Source organism: Dreissena polymorpha, chromosome 8 (genome assembly GCF_020536995.1).
Source record: "Dreissena polymorpha isolate Duluth1 chromosome 8, UMN_Dpol_1.0, whole genome shotgun sequence".
Taxonomy (NCBI): Eukaryota; Metazoa; Mollusca; class Bivalvia; order Myida; family Dreissenidae; genus Dreissena; species Dreissena polymorpha.
This window is the reverse complement of record NC_068362.1, coordinates 86,056,726-86,078,898: the sequence shown is the minus strand read 5'-3', so window position 1 is coordinate 86,078,898 and position 22,173 is coordinate 86,056,726. Positions and strand designations below refer to the sequence as shown.

Here is a 22,173-nt window from a genome sequence, read left to right as displayed (position 1 = left end):
TTTGACCTTTGAACTCAAAGTGTGACCTTGACCTTGGAGATATCGACGTAATTATTACGCGCGACACACCGTCCAATGATGGTGAACAAATGTGCCAAATGATTTTAAAATCTGACAATGAACGACATAGTTATGGCCTGTACAAGCTTGTTCCGCCCGCCCGCCAGCCCACCCGCCCGCCAGCCAGCCAGCCAGCCCGCCCGCATTCGCCAATCTAATAACAAGTTTTTTCCTTCCGAAAACCTGGTTAAAAACTAGAAAGCTGACACAGATCTAACGAAAAAAAACATAACAAAGAACAAGCGTTGTATCCTTCAAGTTTTATTAAATGATTTGATGCACAAATGACTTGAAAGGCCGAACAGAATAAACGTTCGGCTGTTAATTGACGAAACACAACATGGAGTGTTATACATTCCTGTAAAATTCTAAAACTGGAGTTAAACAATAAACTGTTGTAATGTTTCCACCGTTAGAAATAATGTTATAACACTAAAACTCCTGTACTACTATATCATAATTAAAGCAAAAAGATCTGAATACTATGTAACAATAATGCGAAATGAAAAAATGTTAATTTCTTGAATTTTTCTCACATTCCTTTCCTATGCCTGGCTTGACCACGCTAACTGTCAAAATACAGCTATCAACTGCACTTGTTGAGTACTGAACAAGTACTTAGACTTCATTTTTGACCATCAATCATGAATGAAAACAAAGAATTACTATTATTAACACAATGCCAAATATGCAAAACCATACACACAAAATATAATACATTTTTACACTCTACCATTTACATATTGAATACTACAAACCAGTCAGTTAATCCATGTATAAAGTTGTTCAATTTCCAATAGTTTCTTTTCTCTAAATAAAATATATTTGGGGTCTATATTCCCCACCAATTTGTGATAAGAATTCTATTTTTTTAAACTAGCAGGTCTACACAGGATTCTAAATGACTGTTCACTTGCTAACCAGTATACAAATATTTACCAAAAAATTCACTGAAATATATATTCTCATGAATTTTTTTTGTAACCAATATGCTTGTAATTGTTATAATGGATATTTCAAAGATGTTAACATAGCAAATAAACTGACTGGACTGAAGCTACACAATCCACTTTGTTTTTTGTTGCCATGAACATTCATAATGATAATGCCTTCAACTGTTTCCATGAAAGTAAGTTACGCATAAATGTACATGGTATGACAGTAATATTACACTGTAAACTAACACATTTGAGAGGTTTTGTTCTTATATACACAACAATGTAATATTTTGATGCCTCGGGAATACTAAGGTTTAAACATCGAAAAACACATTTTCAAGTGCCTAAATATTTTCCATCATTTCAGGCTGGAAAAAGAACCCAATCAAATAGAGCTAGTGACTGAGTGGGTGATTATTTGTTTTCTTCCTTCTTCTTTTCCTCCTCATCCTTATCATCCTGGTTTGACTTGGAGCTGCTGCTGCTGGTTGCATTATCAGCCATCTGAAGTACAGGGTTAAAAGTTGGCAAAACTAAACAACCTAAAATATTAAGCTGAGGAACCTGGGAGGCGGACGAGCTCCTGAACGGTTCTGGCAGCCCCCCCCCCCCTTCTTCTTGTACGCCATCTAAATGACCTTCATTTTGTTCTGCAACCTATCACAGTCAGACCACAATCTATTTCCCCTGCCCCTGTCAGCTCCTTCCTACAAGACTGACAGTAAGAACTACACCTCCCCCCTCAATTGACACATGTAATTTACCTTCTTCTTGTACGCCATCTCAAACACCTTCATGGTGTGCTGCAACGTATCACAGTAAGACCCCAACCTAGTCCCCCCTGCCCCCTGTCAGCCCCTTCCCACAAGATTGCCAGTAAGACCTCCACCTCCCCCCACAATTGACACATGTAAGTTACCTTCTTCTTGTACGCCATCTCAAAGAACTTCATGGTGTGCTGCAACCTATTCCCCCTGCCCCTGTCAGCCCCTTCCCATAAGACTCCACCTCCCCCCACAATTGACACAATGTAAGTTACCTTCTTCTTGTACGCCATCTCAAACACCTTCATGGTGTGCTGTTGTAGCTCGTTACACTTCTCCTTGATAGACTCTGGGGTCTCATTGTCCTTGTTGGCAAGCACCTCACGCAGGGCAGCAATCTCCTTGTGGATCTTCTCAACCTAACGAAACACACACAGGACAAAAATTAATTAAAGCATTTTGATAATTTTTTTTACCAACTTTCATGAAGACTGGGTTATAAATTTGGCCTTTAGTGTTGACTAGCCTTTTTTAAATTTGAACTGTTGACCTGGCTTTTGACTCCTTGTTATCAAGTTTCAAATGCTGCTGAGATAATGGGACATATGTTCTGACCATGTTTCTTGAAGTTTAGGCATGTTTTGAGTCTCATAATTTTTCATGCCGATTTTCTTTAATCTGATACTCATACAGGTGTTATTCTCAATCTAAGAAATTAAGCATTTACCATTGTGTAAGTGATATGCCATGTTATGAAACAAATGTTTAAAGGTGCATTTTCCAACTAGGAATTTAGTAATGAAATTATGTAGGTATGATTTAAAGTGCATTATTCTCATATTTATTTTTTATACAACAAGAAACTATTGATTTCCCAATCTTTGTGTTGAGTAGTCTAAGTCTGTGTTCAAGTTCTTAAAAATATTTGTTACACAATGGATCGTTAAATTTACTTCTAAGATTGTAGTTGGCTGCTTGTCCACTGTCAATGATGTACAACTTAACAGTAAAAGATTTCCAACAGTTTCTTTTCCAAAGATTTGGCCCTGGATGATAGCTTTCAAACAGGAATTTGACATACTTTGGATTTGACGGCCTTTCTCTTTAATTCAAGTACCATCGTGCCTTTCAAGACCAAAGAAATAACAGTGTTAGTTTGTTTGCACACAACCCATGCATAATACATGTACATGTAGTCATGCATCTATTTATGTAGCTGGCTGCTTGTCCACTGTCAAGGAAGTACAACTTGACCGTGAAAGAATACCAACAGTTCCTTTACCAAAGATCTGGCCCTGGATGATAGCTATCAAACAGGAATTTGACATACTTTGGTTCTGATCGTCTGCCTCTTTAAATAAAATACAACAGTGTTTTACAAGATAACAGTAATAGATTTGATTTTTATACGATTCATATTTAGAATCCTGCATTGTATACTTGTTGCTGGCTGCTTGTCCACTTTCAAGGAAGTACAACTTGACCGTGAAAGATTTCCAACAGTTCTTTTACCAAAGATCTGGCCCTGAATGATAGCTATCAAACAGGAATTTAATTCTTTGGTTCCTTCCAAACATTTTTAAAAAGGCCGAGTAAGTTATGTCTAAAATGCATCATTCACACCCAGTGAAAGCTCCTGTGGACAAATCATTTTCACATCAAATGCAGAATTATTTACAACTTAAGAAGTTTAAATGTTATTTTCAGGTAACCTCACATACTCTACAAAAATGACCTTTCCCATTAACATTTTGGTGACTTTCTTTGAGTAATTTTGTTTTACATACTTTTTTTGGCAATACATGTTGTTTGTTTTTTTGTTATGCTTAGCAAGTGTGAAGATTTTAAAGCTTTCACTTCCAAATAACTTTCATGGACATTATGTTTTGAAAACAATAAGTTAGGTATTATTATCCTCTGTTAATAATGACATACTTATGGACCATTTGTTCGATATAGACAGACCAATTCATACCTTCCCTCATAAAGGGAATCTAACTATATTAGCATTGCTTTGGAAAAAACAAGAGGGCCAAGATGGCCCTCGTTCGCTCACCTGAGAGGAGTCGGTTCATTCAATCTTTACCAAACGTCAAACTTGACCTAGATATTGTCCAGACAAACATCCTGGTCAAGTTTCATCATTATTGAACCAAAACTCTGGTGTATGGAGTGTTTTTGTTTTTGTAAGATTTGATCTGGTGACCTATATTTTGACCCTTACCAAACAAAGACCGGTCACAAAAGCTCACCTGAGCAATCAGGTGAGCTAACAAGAGCACCGCATAACGGGTGCCACGCTCGGCTGCAAAAGCTTGTCAGAATATATTTGTTTTTTTTTAGAGGTCACAGTCATCTTGGACCTAGTGACCCAAAATGGGTGGGGCGTGTAGAACTCATCAAGGTGCATCTACATATGAAGTTTCAAAGTTGTAGGTGGAAGCGCTTAGATTTTAGAGCCAATATAAAGGTTTTAGCACGACGCTGGCAGACGGCGAGCAGGCTATGACAATACCTCAGGTTTTCTCCAAAAACAGCCTAGCTAAAAATGCTTTTAATGCATGTATGTTAGGTGATATCACACATTAGCCTGTGCAGTCCAAAGAGCTTATCAGGGATGACACTTCCGCTTTCATTGCATTTTCTGCTAAAAGTTTGTGTCTTCTCGGTAAAACAACAGTTCAGAACGAAAGTTTGTCCCTCATTAGACCACACAGGCTCATCAGGGACGACCCTTAACTAACATGCATTAAGATCAGTTTTCACAGAGAGAGACCAGCGCTTCCGTTAGCTTTTAAAAGTTGGAAGTCCTGACTTCCAAGCCTAAAATTTTGGACGTCCCACACATACATTTTGAAGTCCTGATTTCATTTTATAATTTTAATATACGTACATGTTCCAACTCTATCTATTACCCGATAATCCAGTATTATAACGATTTCTATTTTCAAAACCAAAATACGGACAATAATGACGTCCGCCATTTTACGCAAGTTGAATTGTGGGATGGGGGAATTCCTATTGAACATGCATTAATCACGTGATGCGATTTGAGAAAATAGAGCACTGTTCATATTTAGTAATTATGACAAATCAACGACTGAATTTTAAATGTTACATGTAAATTATGATCGACGACAAATACTGTATCCGAAAACGACTGTCCGAAAAAAATGTACGTGTTTTGCACATGAAATAATCTGTGCACATCGCTTGACTGCAGAAAATGAAAACCAATAACTAATTAAATACGTAAGCAATATATAATTTGGTTAACATATTGCTTTACAATATGCTATTGCACTACTTTACTTTGCTAATCGACACTTTAGTCTCATTTATAAGACGCGCAAAGAATTTAGAGATACTTTTTATATGGGCTAAATTAAAAAGTAGCTTAATATTTAAGAGCGTCAAAAAGTTGGACTAATGACATTTAAATATTTCAAGATGGCGGGCATTTGACTTGTAAGATTTTTGGAAACTAGCGAAGATATTTCGTCAGTTGCAGTTCATGTCTGTACCATCTGCTAACAAATCAGAAATAAATAAATAAAATACCGGGGAAAATCGGTACTTAAAATTTCCGGAATGCCAACTATTAAATTCGTTCTCAAATTATCGCGCACGTGAACGAATTTTCGTGAATTAATTATTTGTCGGTTATTTCCATACGGTCTTCAGATTTTTTTTCCTCGCAAATCAGGCGATTGATAGACAATTTTTCTATCGCCAGAGCCTAGATTTCATTGCATTGGCGATCAGGCGATGGGTTAATTTTGCAGACTGCTTATTTTCAAATGCGTATAAACAAACGTGTTATCCGAAATCATTTCCAGATTTTATTATTCACGGAAAGTTACGAAAATTCTAGCAACACATAAACATTTCTCGTGTATTTTGTGTTCATATGAAAATCATGCGAAAATTAGACTTCATGTACGACATCACGTCATTCTTCCTCGGGGAAAGCGTGGACTGAAATATTTGATTGCTGAATAAACACATCGTAACGCAGAGGTCGCTAATGTATACAGCTTCACGTGGGGTCTGCGTGTATTCGGCTGCCTGAGCGCTGGTTGGCTGATGCGCTTACCAAGAAGACTTTGATTGACAGCTGGAGAAATCAATATTGGCCACTCGCTGTGAAATTCATTGAAAACAGTAGCTCTAAGGCGGAGTTAACGGTCTGAATAACCCGATTTACTGTTGACATTTGTACGTGTTGTGTATTAGAAAATAGCGTACATGCTGATTATTGGACGTCCAAGGGACTTCCACCATTTGCATAATGGACGTACGTCTGCCGTTTTCGGGCGTAATTTACGCCCGGACGTCCACTAACGCAAGCGCTGAGAGACTCATCTTAAATCTTACATAGCCATTGTCTTACCTCGTCAGCGGGCACCTGTGCCTTGTACTCGTTAATCTTGGTCTCTGTGTCGTGCATGATCGACTCTGCAGAGTTCATGGCCTCTACGAGGTCCTGCAACAACCAACATAACATAAAATATCAGAAAGGCCATTTCTAACATATAGGCTTCTACAAGTTCATGCAACAACCAACATAACATAAAATATCAGAAAGGCCATACCTAACATATAGGCTTCTACAAGTTCATGCAACAACCAACATAACATAAAATATCAGAAAGGCCATACCTAACATATAGGCTTCTACAAGTTCATGCAACAACCAACATAACATAAAATATGAGAAAGGCCATATCTAACATAAAGGCTTCTACAAGTTCCTGCAACAACCAACCTAACATAAAATATCTAAAAAGCCATATATAACATATAGGCTTCTACAATTTCCTGTAACAACCAACATATCATAAAATATCTGAAAGGCCATATCTAACATATAGGCTTCTACAAGTTCTTGCAACAACCAACATAACATAAACTATCTGAAAGGCCATATCTAACATATAGGCTCCTACAAGTTCCTGCAACAACCAACATAACATAAAATATCAGAAATGTCAAATCAAACATACAAGTCACTGATCTTACAGAAGACTATGTGCACATTGTAAACTTAACTATGAGACTTCAAAGCACATTGACAACCAGATGATGGTTGCATATATTTCTTATATGGATTGCAAAATAATAGTCACAGCATTTTAGATTAAAAATAATATGTTTATGTTCAATTTTTATCAGGCTTAATGACAACTCTTTGCTCCTTTATGGTTAAATTCCTATTTATCATTGCACACAACCCTTGTTAACGGGCCGTCAGAAAACACAATAACATCAAATTATGTTAAACATGATTATCAGCAAAGTATTGGATTCAAACCATAAAAGTTTGGTTTCTGTATCATTAAGATTTTATGAAAATACAATTTTAAGTTTATAGTCACAGCCAATCAACAGTGGCTACTTTTCAAAGTCAAGGGAGATCAAAAAGGCTGTGTGTGTTTAAGTTGATAAAAGCTCAGATTTTGAGTCAACACTGTTCTAGCTTTTTGCAAGAACAACTTCTGATGACGAAAAATTGAAGCATCATAGCTTATGAAACATTCAAAATTAAATAATCACAACATTCAATTATTTAATTAAGTAAGAGATAAAAGCTCAGTTTTTTAGTCAACAATGTTCAAGCCTTTTGCAAGAACAACTTCTGATGACGAAAAATGGATGCATCACAGCTTTTATAACTTTCAAAATGAAACAATCAAATTAATTTAATGTGAAAACAAAGGTACATTAAGAAAACACTGATAAAATATTTCACAGATCATCTGATTTTGACAAAAAATATGTGCACAACTACCTCAAACAAAACGCTGCAGTCAGAAACAGCTGATAAGCCAATTGGAAGCCATGCCAGTCTTTATTTATTTGCCCATTTCAACAAGTATTAGTCCTAAAACCCAGGTCAAGGTTACAGTGTCAGGTGATATGGGTGTGTTCCGAGTGTTTGGATCCATGCAAGTAGCAAAACTTTGAAGGAAGCATTATCATTGTTAGGTAATACATGCCATTTTCAGTTAACCAATAATTTTGACATTCTGAATTAATGGAAGTTAAAAAGTAGGTCGATGTAAAAATAAGGTCTGTTGAATGGGTGTGTTGAAAATATGCAAAGACAACATCCATACAACCCTCGAAATTGTGTAGTTCTTTTTTAATATCTTCGTATGCATATACTTACAATTTAAAGGCAAAGTGTATATAATATTAATGAACACTGGCTCTTTTGAAAGTACAGAGCTTTTGAAACATTCAAAATTAAATAACAAAAACATTCAAATTATTTAATTTAGTTAGAGATAAAAGCTCAGATTTTGAGTCAACAATGTTCAAGCATTTTGCAAGAACAACTTCTGATGACGAAAAATTTAAAATGCATCATAGCTTTTGAAACATTCAAAATTAAATAACCAAAAACATTCAAATTATTTAATTTAGTTAGAGATAAAAGCTCAGATTTTGAGTCAACAATGTTCAAGCATTTTGCAAGAACAACTTCTGATGACGAAAAATGTAAAATGCATCATCGCTTTTGAAACATTAAAAACAAGGCTATTGTCAAGCAATATGGTCCCCTACCAGCTCCACCATTGTCAGAAATTCCACCATTTTCAGAATTATTTTTTTTGGTTGCCATAGCAACCACAATTTTTGACGTAGGAACAAAATGAAATGACGTGCATAATGTCCATATTGCCAACTATCCATGTTGCAAGTTTCATGAAAAAAATATTAAGAACTTTTAAAGTTATCGCAGGATCCAGAAAAGTGTGACGGACTGACAGACAGACAGACAGACTGACAGACGGAGTGCAAATCATAAGTCCCCTCCGGTGAAACCGGTAGGGGACAACAAGCCAATTCGTTGATTGATATCCCCCGCCAATATACTTCTGGACACAAAAAGTTGTCTGGATGGATGGACAACGCCAACGTGCATCGATATACATCCTCTTATGCATATATATACTCCTACCAAGTTTCAATGAAATCCATCAAAGCACTTTCAAGATATGGCTCCGGACACACAAAAAAAGCATTTTTTCAAGATACAAAGGGCAATAACTCCATTATTATCCAAAGTCGTACAATGCCATTTGGCGTGCATCATCCTCTTATACAGATATATACTCATACAAAGTTTCAATGAAATCCGCCAAAGCACTTCCAAGATATGGCTCTGGACACAAAAAAGCATTTTTTTAAAGATACAAAGGGCCATAACACCGTTATTAACAGATGGTGTACAATGCCATTTGGCGTGCATCATACTCTTATCCATATATATACTCATACCAAGTTTCAATGAAATCCGCCAAAGCACTTCCAAGATATAGCTCCGGACACAAAAGTGCCGTACGGACGGAAGGAAGGACAACGCCAAAACAATATCCCTCCGCCTATGGCGAGGGATATCATAATTAAATAATGAAAACTACATATGTATTCAAATTATTTGATTGAGTCAGAGCTCCAGATAAGGTTTTGTGAAATTTTTAAATTACTACCAGATTTTCAAAAAGAATTCTTAACTCTGAAATTTTATTCTTAACATTACTACTAAGTTTTGGAAAATTATTATTTTTTCTAAATGACCTAAAAATAAATAATAATGGTTTTTTTCATGCAAAAAAAATCAAAATAAACATACTAGCAACTTTATTTATACGAGTTCAACAGTGTATTTTCAGTATTATACAATTTTATTTTTCAAATACCTTCATATGCCCAAACTGTGCTTAGATTGCATGCCTTAGATGAATTTTTTCATATTTCACAATTAAAACGGGTCTCCCCTTCAATCTTTTCAACGATTAGCCACGGGACTTGTCCCTTCCACTCGTTCAATGTTTTTTTGTTTTTAAGTTTGGACCCCTGGTGTCGCGTTTTTGTTTAGCTTTTCCAACTGTGTCGGCAACTGAACATACAACATCGTATACGATCTTTTCTATAATGTCTTTCTAAACATTTAACTTCAGCTCACTTTGCGTACAATATGTTAAAAGCGTGTTTTTGGACGCTTTGCAGTTTTTTAGGACACTCTCTTGGCTCCGCCATTGTTTTTTGACGGATAGACTGTATACGCCGCTTTTATTGGAAAAAATGCGCTTTGTTAAACAAACCCGATAACCATTCTATATAAGCACCGCAAAGATATTTAATACGCGAAAAGAACTCAATAAAAATCGATACGAACCGATGTAAAAATAATATTCGTAACTTGATTTTGTAATTCTTAATGGTACGACAAGATTTTAAAATAAATACAAAACAGACTTGAAAATAATTCGTAATAACGAAAATACGACCCTTATCTGGAGCTCTGGATTGAGTTAAAGATAAAAGCTCAGATTTTGAGTCAACACTGTTCAAGCCTTTTGCAAGAACAAAATCTGATGACGAAAAATTGAAGCTTCATCGCTTTTGAAACATTCAAAATGAAATCGTCAAATTTTTTGATGGTGAAAATAATAGTACAATAAGCAAACAATTAACAATTATTTTAAGAACTTAAAATCAATTATTGTTGAGACTTGAGGATGTAACTGTTTGCCTTTAAATATTAATAAAAGAACTCAACAGTTTTTCAATCTGTATTAATGTTTTTTGTACGCCTTAAAAGTATGTTAAAATATATACTACAATTTTTATTATAAACAAGTGATGTGTTTGTCAGAAACACAATGCCCCCTACTGAGTTGCTTAAAAAAAATATTTTACATTTGACCTTTAATAATGACCTTGACATAGACCTTTCACCACTAAAAATGTGCAGCTCCATGAGATACACATGCATGCGAAATATCAAGTTGCTATCTTCAATATTACAAAAGTTATTGCAAAAGTTTAACCAAGACAAAAAACAATATACCCCCGATCATTCGATCCAGGGCCATAAATGGTTAAGTACCATTTAGAAGAGTTCACTTATACAAAATCAAATTGCACTTAAAAACGAATTATTTCCCATAAAAAAAAGTAGTCACTCGCAAAAATTAGACAGTGGTGAAATAGTAAATTTCGATCCCTGTTTTCAACTTTTCCAACGAGTCTTTAAAAATAAAATAAAATAAGAGTTAAAACTTAAACAGTGTCGTACACATAAGTGAAGACAGGCAGTAGATGTGTACCTTCTTTTTGGCATCTTCCGCAGCGTACTTCTCAGCATTCCTCACCATGTTCTCTATCTCATCCTTGGACAGACCACCTGATGACTGGATCACGACTGGAAACATAGTGAGGCTTTATATTAAAAAACAGACTAGAACCAGTAAGGGGTAGAGGAGGTTTAATAACATCACAACAACATTATCACAACCTTACCTAATCATAATGAGGGTTTATTTTGAGTTTTGGGCTTAATGTCTGTGCATGAAGTGTAGTCCCATATTAAACTGTACAGTCCCTGCGCACGCTTATCAGTTATGACAATTTCCACATACACTGGATGATTTTTTAGTAGAGGACTCCTTTCACCAAAAAATTAAATAAAAGTATTAAGTTTTGTCCCTGATTGGCCTGAGCAGTTTGCACAGGCTAATATCCGATGACAATTTATGAACAAGCATTAAGCCCTGTTTTCCCAGAACCTGGCTCTTAACCCTTTGCATGCTGGGAAATTTGTCGTCTGCTTAAATGTCGTCTGCTTAATTTCTAAAATTAGCATTTTCTTCGATTTTTTTCAAAGAATATTATCAGAATAGCAAACAGTTTGGATCCTGATGAGATGCCACGTTCTGTGGCGTCTCATCTGGATCCAAACTGTTTGCAAAGACCTTCAAAATTCGGTTCCCGCACTGAAAGAGTTAATATAACTCGGACTAGAACCAGTCAGGAGGAGAGCAATCGTAAATAATCTCCCGTCTAAAGAATCGCAACTGAAAATAAAATGAGGCAGGTTACAATTCAGAATAGGAGTGTTGGTTTTTTGTTTTTTAATTAAAGTCAGATCAAAACCACTTAAATGGTCGTACTAATGATTATTTAAATTAGCTTAAAATGTCTAGTAACAGGGGATGGACCTATGAAGAAGCAGTCGTTTTGTTGATTTCGCTTTGAGCAACAAAAAGGATATCAAAGCATATATACACTTATAATTCAGTTTAAAAATATGGAAATATCTGTATAAAACAACAATAAAATGTCATTTTTTCAATCATAATAACCAGTTCAACATTATCACTTATCAATGTTATTTTATTTAATTATGTATTTAAGTAAACCTTACAATAATTCCAGTTAAGACCACAATGTTTTTAATAGGCACAGTCATTGGCTATTTCGGGTCAATTTTGGACCTTAATATGGCCACATGCTTAATCTCCACAATTTTTGTCCCCAAATGACGGCCTAAATTTGTAATTTAACCTGTCCAAAGTGTTTCTTTCTTTACAGCAATATTCGGTGTATCTCCTTTGAGTTTAATCTTTTCAATTACTGTGTTAAAACACATATTCTCAATTGTGTAATATTTGTAAGCAAAAACTAACACAACTCAATTTAAGTCAAAACGTAGTGATTTTTCCCCATCCAAACCATTGCCAAAAAGGTTAAAACAAACATTGACAGCATTGGCCAATGGAGTAACATACTCTGCTGTTCCTTTCCAGTACCCTGGTCCCTGGCAGACACATTGACAATGCCGTTAGCATCGATGTCAAACACCACCTCAATCTGGGGCACTCCACGGGGCATTGGGGGAATACCACTCTGAAAACAGACATTACATAGATCAAGTGCTGCACTCCACGGGGCATTGGGGGAATACCACGGGGCAAGATATTCATGGTATTCATTACATAGATCAAGAGTACTGACAATTTTTGTCATGTGGTTATATCAAAAAGGAGGAACAGCAATCAAATTTCACAGGCCATATTAGTCTACTCATATGTAATTTTTAACGAATATTGACAGAAGATTCAAATATTCTGATGACAAATCATGTCAATTTATTTTCAGTAGGTTAACAAAAGCACATGCCAACCCTTTGACAAACAAACAAACAGAGGGATAAGATTTCTGTCTACGAGTAAATAAATTGAGCCTCGTTCAGGGAAAAACTGTGCTAAATTCATGCGAGTCCAGTGTCATCCCAGATTATCCAGTGCGGTTGGCTGGGTAAATCAGGGACCAAACTATCTGCCTGTTTTTGTTGTTTAGAAGAGCCTTCCTTTAAGCAAAAAGTACCATACAAGCTGAAAATGTTGTCCCTTATAAGCCCGTGCAAACTGAACAGGCGATTATTGAACGACTACGAACATGCATTAGGCCCAATTTTCCTTGAACATTACTCAATGAGTAACCAACTTACCAGCATGAACTGCCCGAGAAGCTTGTTGTGTGTGGCGATCTCTCTCTCCCCCTGGAACACCTTGATCTCTACAGTCGTCTGGCCGTCAGCGGCCGTCGAGTACACCTGAAAACACGGACGCCGTAAGTGAAACACTTCCAGTGATAGAAACAAGTGGTTGCGCATACCTGATGGCAATGGGATTTAAGTACCAGAAAGTAAATATCTTAATCAGAAAGTCCGTCTGGGCAACGAAATTTGAAACAATTTTCTGGCAGTTTATCAGATTACTTTAAAAATTCTTCCTGATTTCAGAGTTGTGCACCTGGCGTATGACTACAGTCTTAGTCTCAATTTTGAATGGTATCCCAGACTAAAACAATAAGCCGATGGATATCTAGCTTATACGAAACAAGCATTCTTATTTATCGAATGTTACGCTTATTAATTTGATTGGTAACTTTTATAGCCTTAAAGAGGCTACTGTCAAAATTTAAACCAACATTAGACAGTTTATAAGTTAACTTACTGAACAGAATGTTTCAGTATTACATTTAGAAAAGGAATCCGGTCACAAACACATATATGACAAGGACAAAGAACAGTTTTTATATTTTTATCAATTTAATAAATTTAAAAAATCACAAATATCTCTGGCAAAAACAGGAGTTTGTGAATGATGACAATGGGCCAAATATTTGTTTGATAAAATGATAAACTTGTTGCTATATCATGTTATGTAGCTGGCTGCTTGTCCACGGTCCAGGATGTACAACTTGACCGTGAAAGAATACCAACAGTTCCTTTACCAAAGATCTGGCCCTGAATGATAGCTATCAAACAGGAATTTGATATACTTTGGTTCCAACTTCTCCACTGTCCAATTTAAAATGCACATTTCTTACCCTGTACTAGGCAATTAATGTGTCAAAGTATTTTCAACAAAATGATACAGCAGACATTGTGTGACTAAACATTATACCCCAAGGTTACAAGACAATGATAAGTACACAACATGTGAGTTTAATCAAGAACATTCAAATATTTATGTAGCTGGCTGCTTGTCCACGGTCAAGGATGTTCAACTTGACAGTGAAAGAATACCAACAGTTCCTTTACCAAAGATCTGGCCCTGAATGATAGTTATCAAACAGGAATTTGACATACCTTGGCACTTAAACAAGTGAAGTTGATTCATAAGAAATTTCACTATGCAATAACCGTTTAAGATTTGCAATACTGAAGGACTGTTTCTAGGCTAACCAACTTTGCTTTAGCACACATGCATGGCGATTTTTAATTTGTCTACACACAATTTTTATTTTAAGCTTTCCACAGTACGGTAAACTGTTAAGACTACTTAATTTGTACAAAGCTATGTTTACGCATTACAGTGTTAAGTTCCTTAAGTGCATTTTCGTACTGCATAATTCTGAGTTTGTTTACAGAGCTGAGCAAAAGATCAAACATGTTCCTAGGGATAGAACTTATATTTTTTAGAGGACAAAATTATTGCAGTTTAATAAATTAAATGGATGCAAATTGCGCATTATTTGATAATTGAAAATTATGAAGTGGTTACATCACCATACAGCAATACACAACACTACTGAAACGTAAAGCACAAAACCATTCAAAGGCCTATGTTGAAGCTTACCTGTGATTTCTTGGTGGGGATTGTGGTGTTTCTGTTGATGAGCCTGCTAAAGACACCGCCCATGGTTTCAATGCCTAGGGAGAGGGGAGTGACGTCCAGTAGGAGAACGTCTGTCACATCACCCGCAAGCACTCCACCCTGAAAGAGAAGTGAAGAGGAATCATGCAGAGAAAAGACATACAATGCCATGGATTTTTTTTCCCTCTTTATAACTTACTTGTATAAGGTACTTTCCCAATTGACAAAATCAACCAAATTCTAAATTTCTGTGTCTGAACATTATCAAAAGGAAGGAAAATTGCGTCAATTTCATTCAAACATTAATTTTCTGCAAATGAACAAATAAAATGAGCGCTAAAACTGGACATTTCAAGCCAAAAGGCATGTAGATATTTTAGTTGGTTTGCACAATTAATACCAAGCAAATAAAAAGTCCCATAATTCCCAATCTGATGATTTAAAGACGCTAAATTTTCCCACTTTCAGTTTTCTCACCCTTTTTTCCCCCAATTTTTTGAGTACTGGTACATTTTCCAATTGGGCAAAAAAAATCTTTGAATTCATTTCATGGATTGTTAATTGGCCAGTTTGCTAAAAACTCTTTAAGTGCCAGTTAAGGCCTTTCACTTAACTTCAGACCATATTAAATAAATTTTAAAATAATTAAATTATCTAACATTTTGTTGTTGGATTTTGGATTAAATTAATCTGATAAAAGAATAGAAACTAGTTTTACCCGGCATGGCCCATGTTCATACCAGACCTACACATCATCTAGATACAACTTCTAACCAAGATGGAATGAAAACTACTTGAATAAGAGAGCGGACAACATGCTGAAAGTTTAAAACACACTAAGTGACCCTGTAAGGCGTTACCTAATTTTTGACACAGCATGACCCATATTGAAACTTGACCTAGACATCATCTATATACAACTTTTAACTAAGTTTGGTGAAGATCATATGAAAACTTCTTGCATTAGAGAGCGGACACCATTCTGAATGTTTAAAACGCACCAAGTGAACCCGTGACCTAGTTTTTGACCTGCCATGAACCATGTTCAAATTTGGCCTGAACATCATCTAGATACAACTTCTAACAAAGTTTGGTAAAGCTCAGATGAAAACTATTTAAATTAGAGAGCAGACACCATGTTCAATGTTTCAAACGCACCAAGTATCCCCGTGACCTTATTTTTTGACCCGGCATGACCCATATTTGAACTTGACCTAGACATTATCGAGATACAACAACTGACCAAGTTTGGTGAAGATCGAATGAAAACAACTTGAATTAGAGAGTGGACACTGAATATAGATCGACAGACCGACCGACAGACAAGCTCACTTCTATATACCCCCTAAACTTCATTTGTGGAGGTATAATAAGTTTTTGAAATACACAGCCTTCGGTATATTTATCATTTTTTCCTCATTTATTGACAAAACAAGATTTTATTCCAGAACTGGTTCTACCAAGAAACAACCTAAGAGCTTTAAACCTCTAATGCATTTAAGATGAATAAACAAACAGCTATTACGAATGTTGATGTTTAACAAGCATACATGAGTATGCAAGAGTTACTGTCATAAAAAGCTTACCTGAATGGCAGCACCAACAGCTACAGCCTCATCTGGGTTGACAGACTTGCCTGGGGCTCGACCAAACAGGTCCTGTACAGTCTGCTGTACCTGTAAACCAAAATACAGAACTCTTGTAGTCAATATATTTCCCTTATATTAACCTTGTTTGGGATATCCAGGCTTAATGCATTTGCGTTGTGTTGTCCCAAATTAGCATGTGCAGTCCACACAGGCTAATCGAGAACCACATGTTCTGCCTATATTGGATTTTTATGTTGAGGACAATTCCTTTCAATGAAACTAACAATAAAAGCAGAAAGTGTTGTCCCTTATAAGCCTTTGCTAAAACTTATTTCCACCACATGATTCGACAAAAACATCTGATTAACAGAATAAGCGTTATATGCATGAAAAGTTAAGAAGGCTAAGATTATTAGGTGGCCCTTAAAATGACAACTGAAATTCATACTCTTAAACAACCACTTAAAACAAAATGAATGGGACAATTACAGGGTTTTTTACCTTATATAACAGACGCCGAATATCGGCGTCTTCCCCAAGCAATCTAGGCTAGTTTTTTCCCCTTTCCGGACCGAAAAATTCCCCAAGTGGAAGCTTTTCCCATCCATAAAACAGTTCAAAACGAATGAATTTTACAACAAATTCACTCGAAATCGTACAAAACACCGTTTGGTACCCGTACAATTATTGTTCCCAACCCGTACATGCCATTCTGTACTGTATAAATGTTACGACAATGATAACCTCCCTTGGCCGATTTACGATAACTGTCAACTCGCTTTAAATTAAATGTCACCAAAAAAGGCAAAATGTCGCATAACTGGCGAAATTACCAGAAAAAGCACCCCCAAAAATTGCGAATAACGCGGTTATTTCAGCTTTCTTCACAAAAGTAAGTCCACTGCAGCAGTCTGTTCCTGAACGGTCTGAAACTGTCACAGCCAGTCCCTGTCAAGGTCAACTCAGTCAGGCACAGCCGGCCACAGTTAGTCCCTGTCATGAATGATGAAGTGATCACTTTGACAAAGTCAGTCATAGTCTGTTTCAAGGACTGAAAAACAGAAGAATGCCTCTGTGAAATTGTGTAATTACATGTAAATTAACCACAGATATTGATGTATGAAGAAAATAACAGTCTTTTTTGTTTTTTTAACCCAATTAACAGTAAAAGTAAGACCCTTTAAATTTTTCCCCTTTAAAGGAAAAAACGCGCCCGCTTTTTGCCCAAAAGTGGAAAATCGCGCGTTAAATTTCCCCAACCTAAGGGCTAAAGGCCCCTTCCCCTACAACCCAAAAAAAACCTGAATTATCATGGCGAAGTGTAGCTGGCTGCTTGTCCACGATCAAGGATGTACAACTTGACCGTGAAAGAATACCAACAGTTCCTTTACCAAACATCTGGCCCTGAATGATAGCTATCAAACAGGAATTTGACATACTTTGGCACTTAAACAAGTGAAGTTGATTCACAGTGATTTTTTTTGCTTTTTTTTGTTACAGCCTGTGGCATTTGGATTGGGAAAAATAGTGCGATAAACCATTAAATTGGGAAACATTATAAATAAGTCGATGGATATCTAGCTTATACGAAACAAGCTCTTATCGAATGTTACGCTTATTAATTTGATTGGTAACTTTTATTGTCTTGAAGAGGCTACTGTCAAAATTTAAATGTTATGTAGCTGGCTGCTTGTCCACTGTCAATGATGTACAACTTAACAGTAAAAGATTTCCAACAGTTCCTTTACCAAAGATTTGGCCCTGGATGATAGCTATCAAACAGGAATTTGATATACTTTGGTTCCAACTTCTCCACTGTCCAATTTAAAATGCACATTTCTTACCCTGTACTAGGAAATTAATGTGTCAAAGTATTTTCAACAAAATGATGCAGCAGACATCGTGTGACTAAACATTATACCGCAAGGTTACAAGATCATGATAAGTACACAAAATGTGAGTTTAATCAAGAACATTAAAATATTTATGTAGCTGGCTGCTTGTCCACGGTCAAGGACGTACAACTTGACCGTGAAAGAATACCAACAGTTCCTTTACCAAAGATCTGGCCCTGAATGATAGCTATCAAACAGGAATTTGACATACTTTGAGTTTTTTTATGCTACGTTATTACTTTATTATTTGTCCTGACAAAGAACATATATTTCTGTCTTATCAAATGCAAGACATTTTCCCCGTTAAAGAATCAAGCCTATTGCCATGATTCTGGGAAAAATAAATTTATTTTTGAGGGAAAAAGGAGAACAAATTTATAGCCAATACAAGAGTTCCGCGGTCGGAGATGACCGCATTGAAGCCGGATTTTTGATTTAAATGACAGGAAAGTACCTTTCGTGTTTTTGTCAATGCAATACTTAAATTACTGAAATATTGTTCAAAGGTCAAAATGAAATGTAAGTACTTTTCAAGGCATGAGCAAACCTTGTGTTATGTTTTGAATGCATGCATATACATGAACAACAATAACATTTAAGGTCACAAATATGAACTTGAATTGACATTTAACATTTTTCCCTACCAAAGTTATAAGAACTTTAACATTTTTACATTCAAGGTCACAGTGACCTTGACCTTAGAATGAATGACGTTGAAATGACCAGTGGTCATCTAAGTGTGCTTGCAAACCTTCATGTCAAGTTTGAAGACTCTATGTCCAAGCATACCAAAGTTATAACAATTTTAACATTTTAACATTTAAGGTCACAGTGACCTTGACCTTCAAATGAATGACATTGAAATGACCAGTGGTCATCTTCTAGTACTGGCCAATCTTTATTTCAAGTTTGAAGACTCTAGGTACAAGCATACCAAAGTTATAACATGAAATAAGAACTTTAACATTTTTACATTCAAGGTCACAGTGACCTTGACCTTCAAATGAATGACCTTGAAATGTCCAGTGGTTACTTACTAGTTCTGGCCAACCTTCATGTCAAGTTTCAAGACTCTAGGTCCAAGCATACCAAAGTTATAACAACTTTAACATTTTTACATTCAAGGTCACAGTGACCTTGACCTTCAAATGAATGACCTTGAAATGTCCAGTGGTTACTTACTAGTTCTGGCCAACCTTCATGTCAAGTTTCAAGACTCTAGGTCCAAGCATACCAAAGTTATAACAACTTTAACATTTTTACATTCAAGGTCACAGTGACCTTGACCTTCAAATGAATGACCTTGAAATGTCCAGTGGTTACTTACTAGTTCTGGCCAACCTTCATGTCAAGTTTCAAGACTCTAGGTCCAAGCATACCAAAGTTATAACAACTTTAACATTTTTATATTGAAGGTCACAGTGACCTTCACCTTCAAATGAATGACCTTGAAATGACCAGTGGTCATCTGTTAATCCTGGCCAACCTTCATGTCAAGTTTGAAGACTCTAGGTCCAAGCATACCAAAGTTATACCATGAAATAAGAACTTTAACATTTTTACATTCAAGGTCACAGTGACCTTGACCTTCAAATGAATGACCTTGAAATGACCAGTGGTTACTAACTAGTTATGGCCAACCTTCATGTCAAGTTTCAAGACTCTAGGTCCAAGCATACCAAAGTTATAACAACTTTAACATTTTTTATATTGAAGGTCACAGTGACCTTGACCTTCAAATGAATGACCTTGAAATGACCAGTGGTCATCTGTTAATCCTGGCCAACCTTCATGTCAAGTTTGAAGACTCTAGGTCCAAGCATACCAAAGTTATACCATGAAATAAGAACTTTAACATTTTCGAGCACGCCGCCACCCCGCCCGCCCGCCCGCCCCCCCGCCCGCCCGACAACATCAATCTATAAGCCGAGATTTTTTCGAAAAAAATCCGGCTAAAAATTGTGAGGTAAGATAAGGGCAAGTTGATTTGGGAAAACTGCAAAACTTGAAATAAAAGAATATTATTTGGAGTGATTACTTAGAACTTCCCTTTTGTATGCTGTATAAGGAAAACAAGCCCTATCTAGAAACATTTTATTGTTTTTTGTCCTCATTATTAAATAAGTTTGTTTCAATTATGAGTTAGGTGGAAGCAAATGTTCCCAAGCCCTCGTAAATAGTACCTGTTTTTTATCAACAAAACAGTTTTTTATTCTAATTTCTTGACATTCTCATTTTACCTTGGGCATCCTGGTCATCCCCCCAACCAGCAGCACCTCGCCAATGTCCGTCTTCTTGATCTCGGCGTCCTGCAGCGCCTTGTTGCACGGGCCCACTGTGCGCTTGATCAGCTCATCCACGAGAGACTCAAACTTTGACCTCGTCAACTTAAGGTTCATGTGCTTGGGGCCTGAGGCATCCATGGTCAGGTAGGGTAGATTGATGTCCGTCTAGATAAAAGGACAACAAATATATGTAAAGCTCCAAGATAAAATGGTCTCGATAAACATTTTTTTTTAATTCCAATACAGGGCCATTAACCCTTTCCAAAAACAACTCCGCAAATGGCCAAGTGAGAGTTATGGCTCTTGTTCTTGGAACTCATTCTCAAATTAAAACAAGTATCATTACTTAAAATAATTCTTTTGAACATTGCATACCTACCTGGAGAGATGAAGAGAGCTCAATCTTGGCCTTTTCAGCTGCCTCCCTCAGCCTTTGCATGGCCATGTTGTCCTTGGTAACGTCTATGCCTTGCTGAGAAGTCGAATACATAGAGTAGTTTATTTAGGACAATTCATTTTTCTGCATTTCATCAGAATGCCATTCAAATAAAATGTTCTATAACTGTCTAAAAGGCAACAAGGTAATTTAAAAGGGGAAGGCAGAAAGAGGGCGTTGGTGTATCGACCGTCTAATTAAGAATATGTCTCGTATAACAATTTGTGAGTATAAGATCAGAGGATAATGACATGACATTTGAAACACTTAAACAATAAAGACTGTACATGTATTAAGCTTTCAAACTGATAATTCTGTAGTGGATTATGTATCTGCCTTGCAACCAGATCATGTTTTTTTCCCATTCACCAAACGCTATAAAACTTGTTGAAAATCAAATGTGCAGATTTTTAACAGTGAACATACGTCAACGCATTCATAATGCTAAAGAATGTTATAAAATCAAACTTAACTAGAATGAGCGCGGCAGAGGCCGACGCGTATCCCCGCGGCACATGTTTGACCCAGGGGCGCCCCAGGGTTGGTAATGGGACCATGCATAGTTGAGATTTAGCGTATTGTCAGAAGAGAGGTTCAGTATCAATTTGAAGTCAATCAGTGTAGAAATGAAGAAATTATAGTAAAAAGCAATTTTGGGTGGACGTGGCCTATGTGGGCGGGGCACCCCAGGGTTGGTAATGGGGCCATGAATAGTTGAGATTGACTGTATTGTCATAAAAGAGGTTCAGTATCAATTTGAAGTGAAATGGTGTAGAGATGAAGAAATTATAGTAAAAGGCAATTTTGGGTGGGTAAAGCCTATGTGGGCGGGGCGCCCCAGGGTTGGTAATGGGGCCATGCATAGTTTAGATTTACCATATTGTCATAAGAGAGGTTCAATATCAATTTGAAGTGAATCGGTGTAGAAATGAAGAAATTGTAGTAAAAGGCAATTTTGGAGGGCGTGGCCTATGTGGGCGGGGTGCCCCAGGGTTGGTATTGGGGCCATGCATAGCTGAGATTGACCGTATTGTCATAAGAGGTTTGGTTTTAAAAATTTGAAGACAATCAGTGTAGAAATGAAGAAGTAAATTAACCTAAAAAATGAGTGAAAATCTCTGACCCGCCTCCGCCCCAACCCCCATAACTTTTGACCCAGAGGTCAAATCAAAATTCCAAATAGTGCAGGGTCGCACGTATGCTCATAGCTACCATGTGTGTAAGTTTCAAGGTTCTAGTGCGTATAG

At 36.5% G+C, this 22,173-nt stretch overlaps 1 protein-coding gene across 1 annotated transcript in view; it reads right to left on the bottom strand.

The window, feature by feature from the left end:
- Positions 1-305: 305 nt before the first annotated feature.
- Positions 306-22,173, bottom strand: part of LOC127840841 (heat shock protein hsp-6-like) — a 36,865-nt gene continuing 14,997 nt past the window's right edge. Inside the window, exons 8-17 of the mRNA XM_052369273.1 lie at positions 20,870-20,962; positions 20,446-20,655; positions 16,308-16,397; positions 14,704-14,841; positions 13,068-13,172; positions 12,346-12,463; positions 10,885-10,979; positions 6,156-6,248; positions 2,038-2,181; positions 306-1,502 (exon numbers count right to left, since the gene is read on the bottom strand). Coding sequence (XP_052225233.1) covers positions 1,413-1,502; positions 2,038-2,181; positions 6,156-6,248; positions 10,885-10,979; positions 12,346-12,463; positions 13,068-13,172; positions 14,704-14,841; positions 16,308-16,397; positions 20,446-20,655; positions 20,870-20,962 — 1,176 coding nt within the window. The 3' untranslated portion in view covers positions 306-1,412. The remainder of the gene's footprint in view (positions 1,503-2,037; positions 2,182-6,155; positions 6,249-10,884; positions 10,980-12,345; positions 12,464-13,067; positions 13,173-14,703; positions 14,842-16,307; positions 16,398-20,445; positions 20,656-20,869; positions 20,963-22,173) is intronic.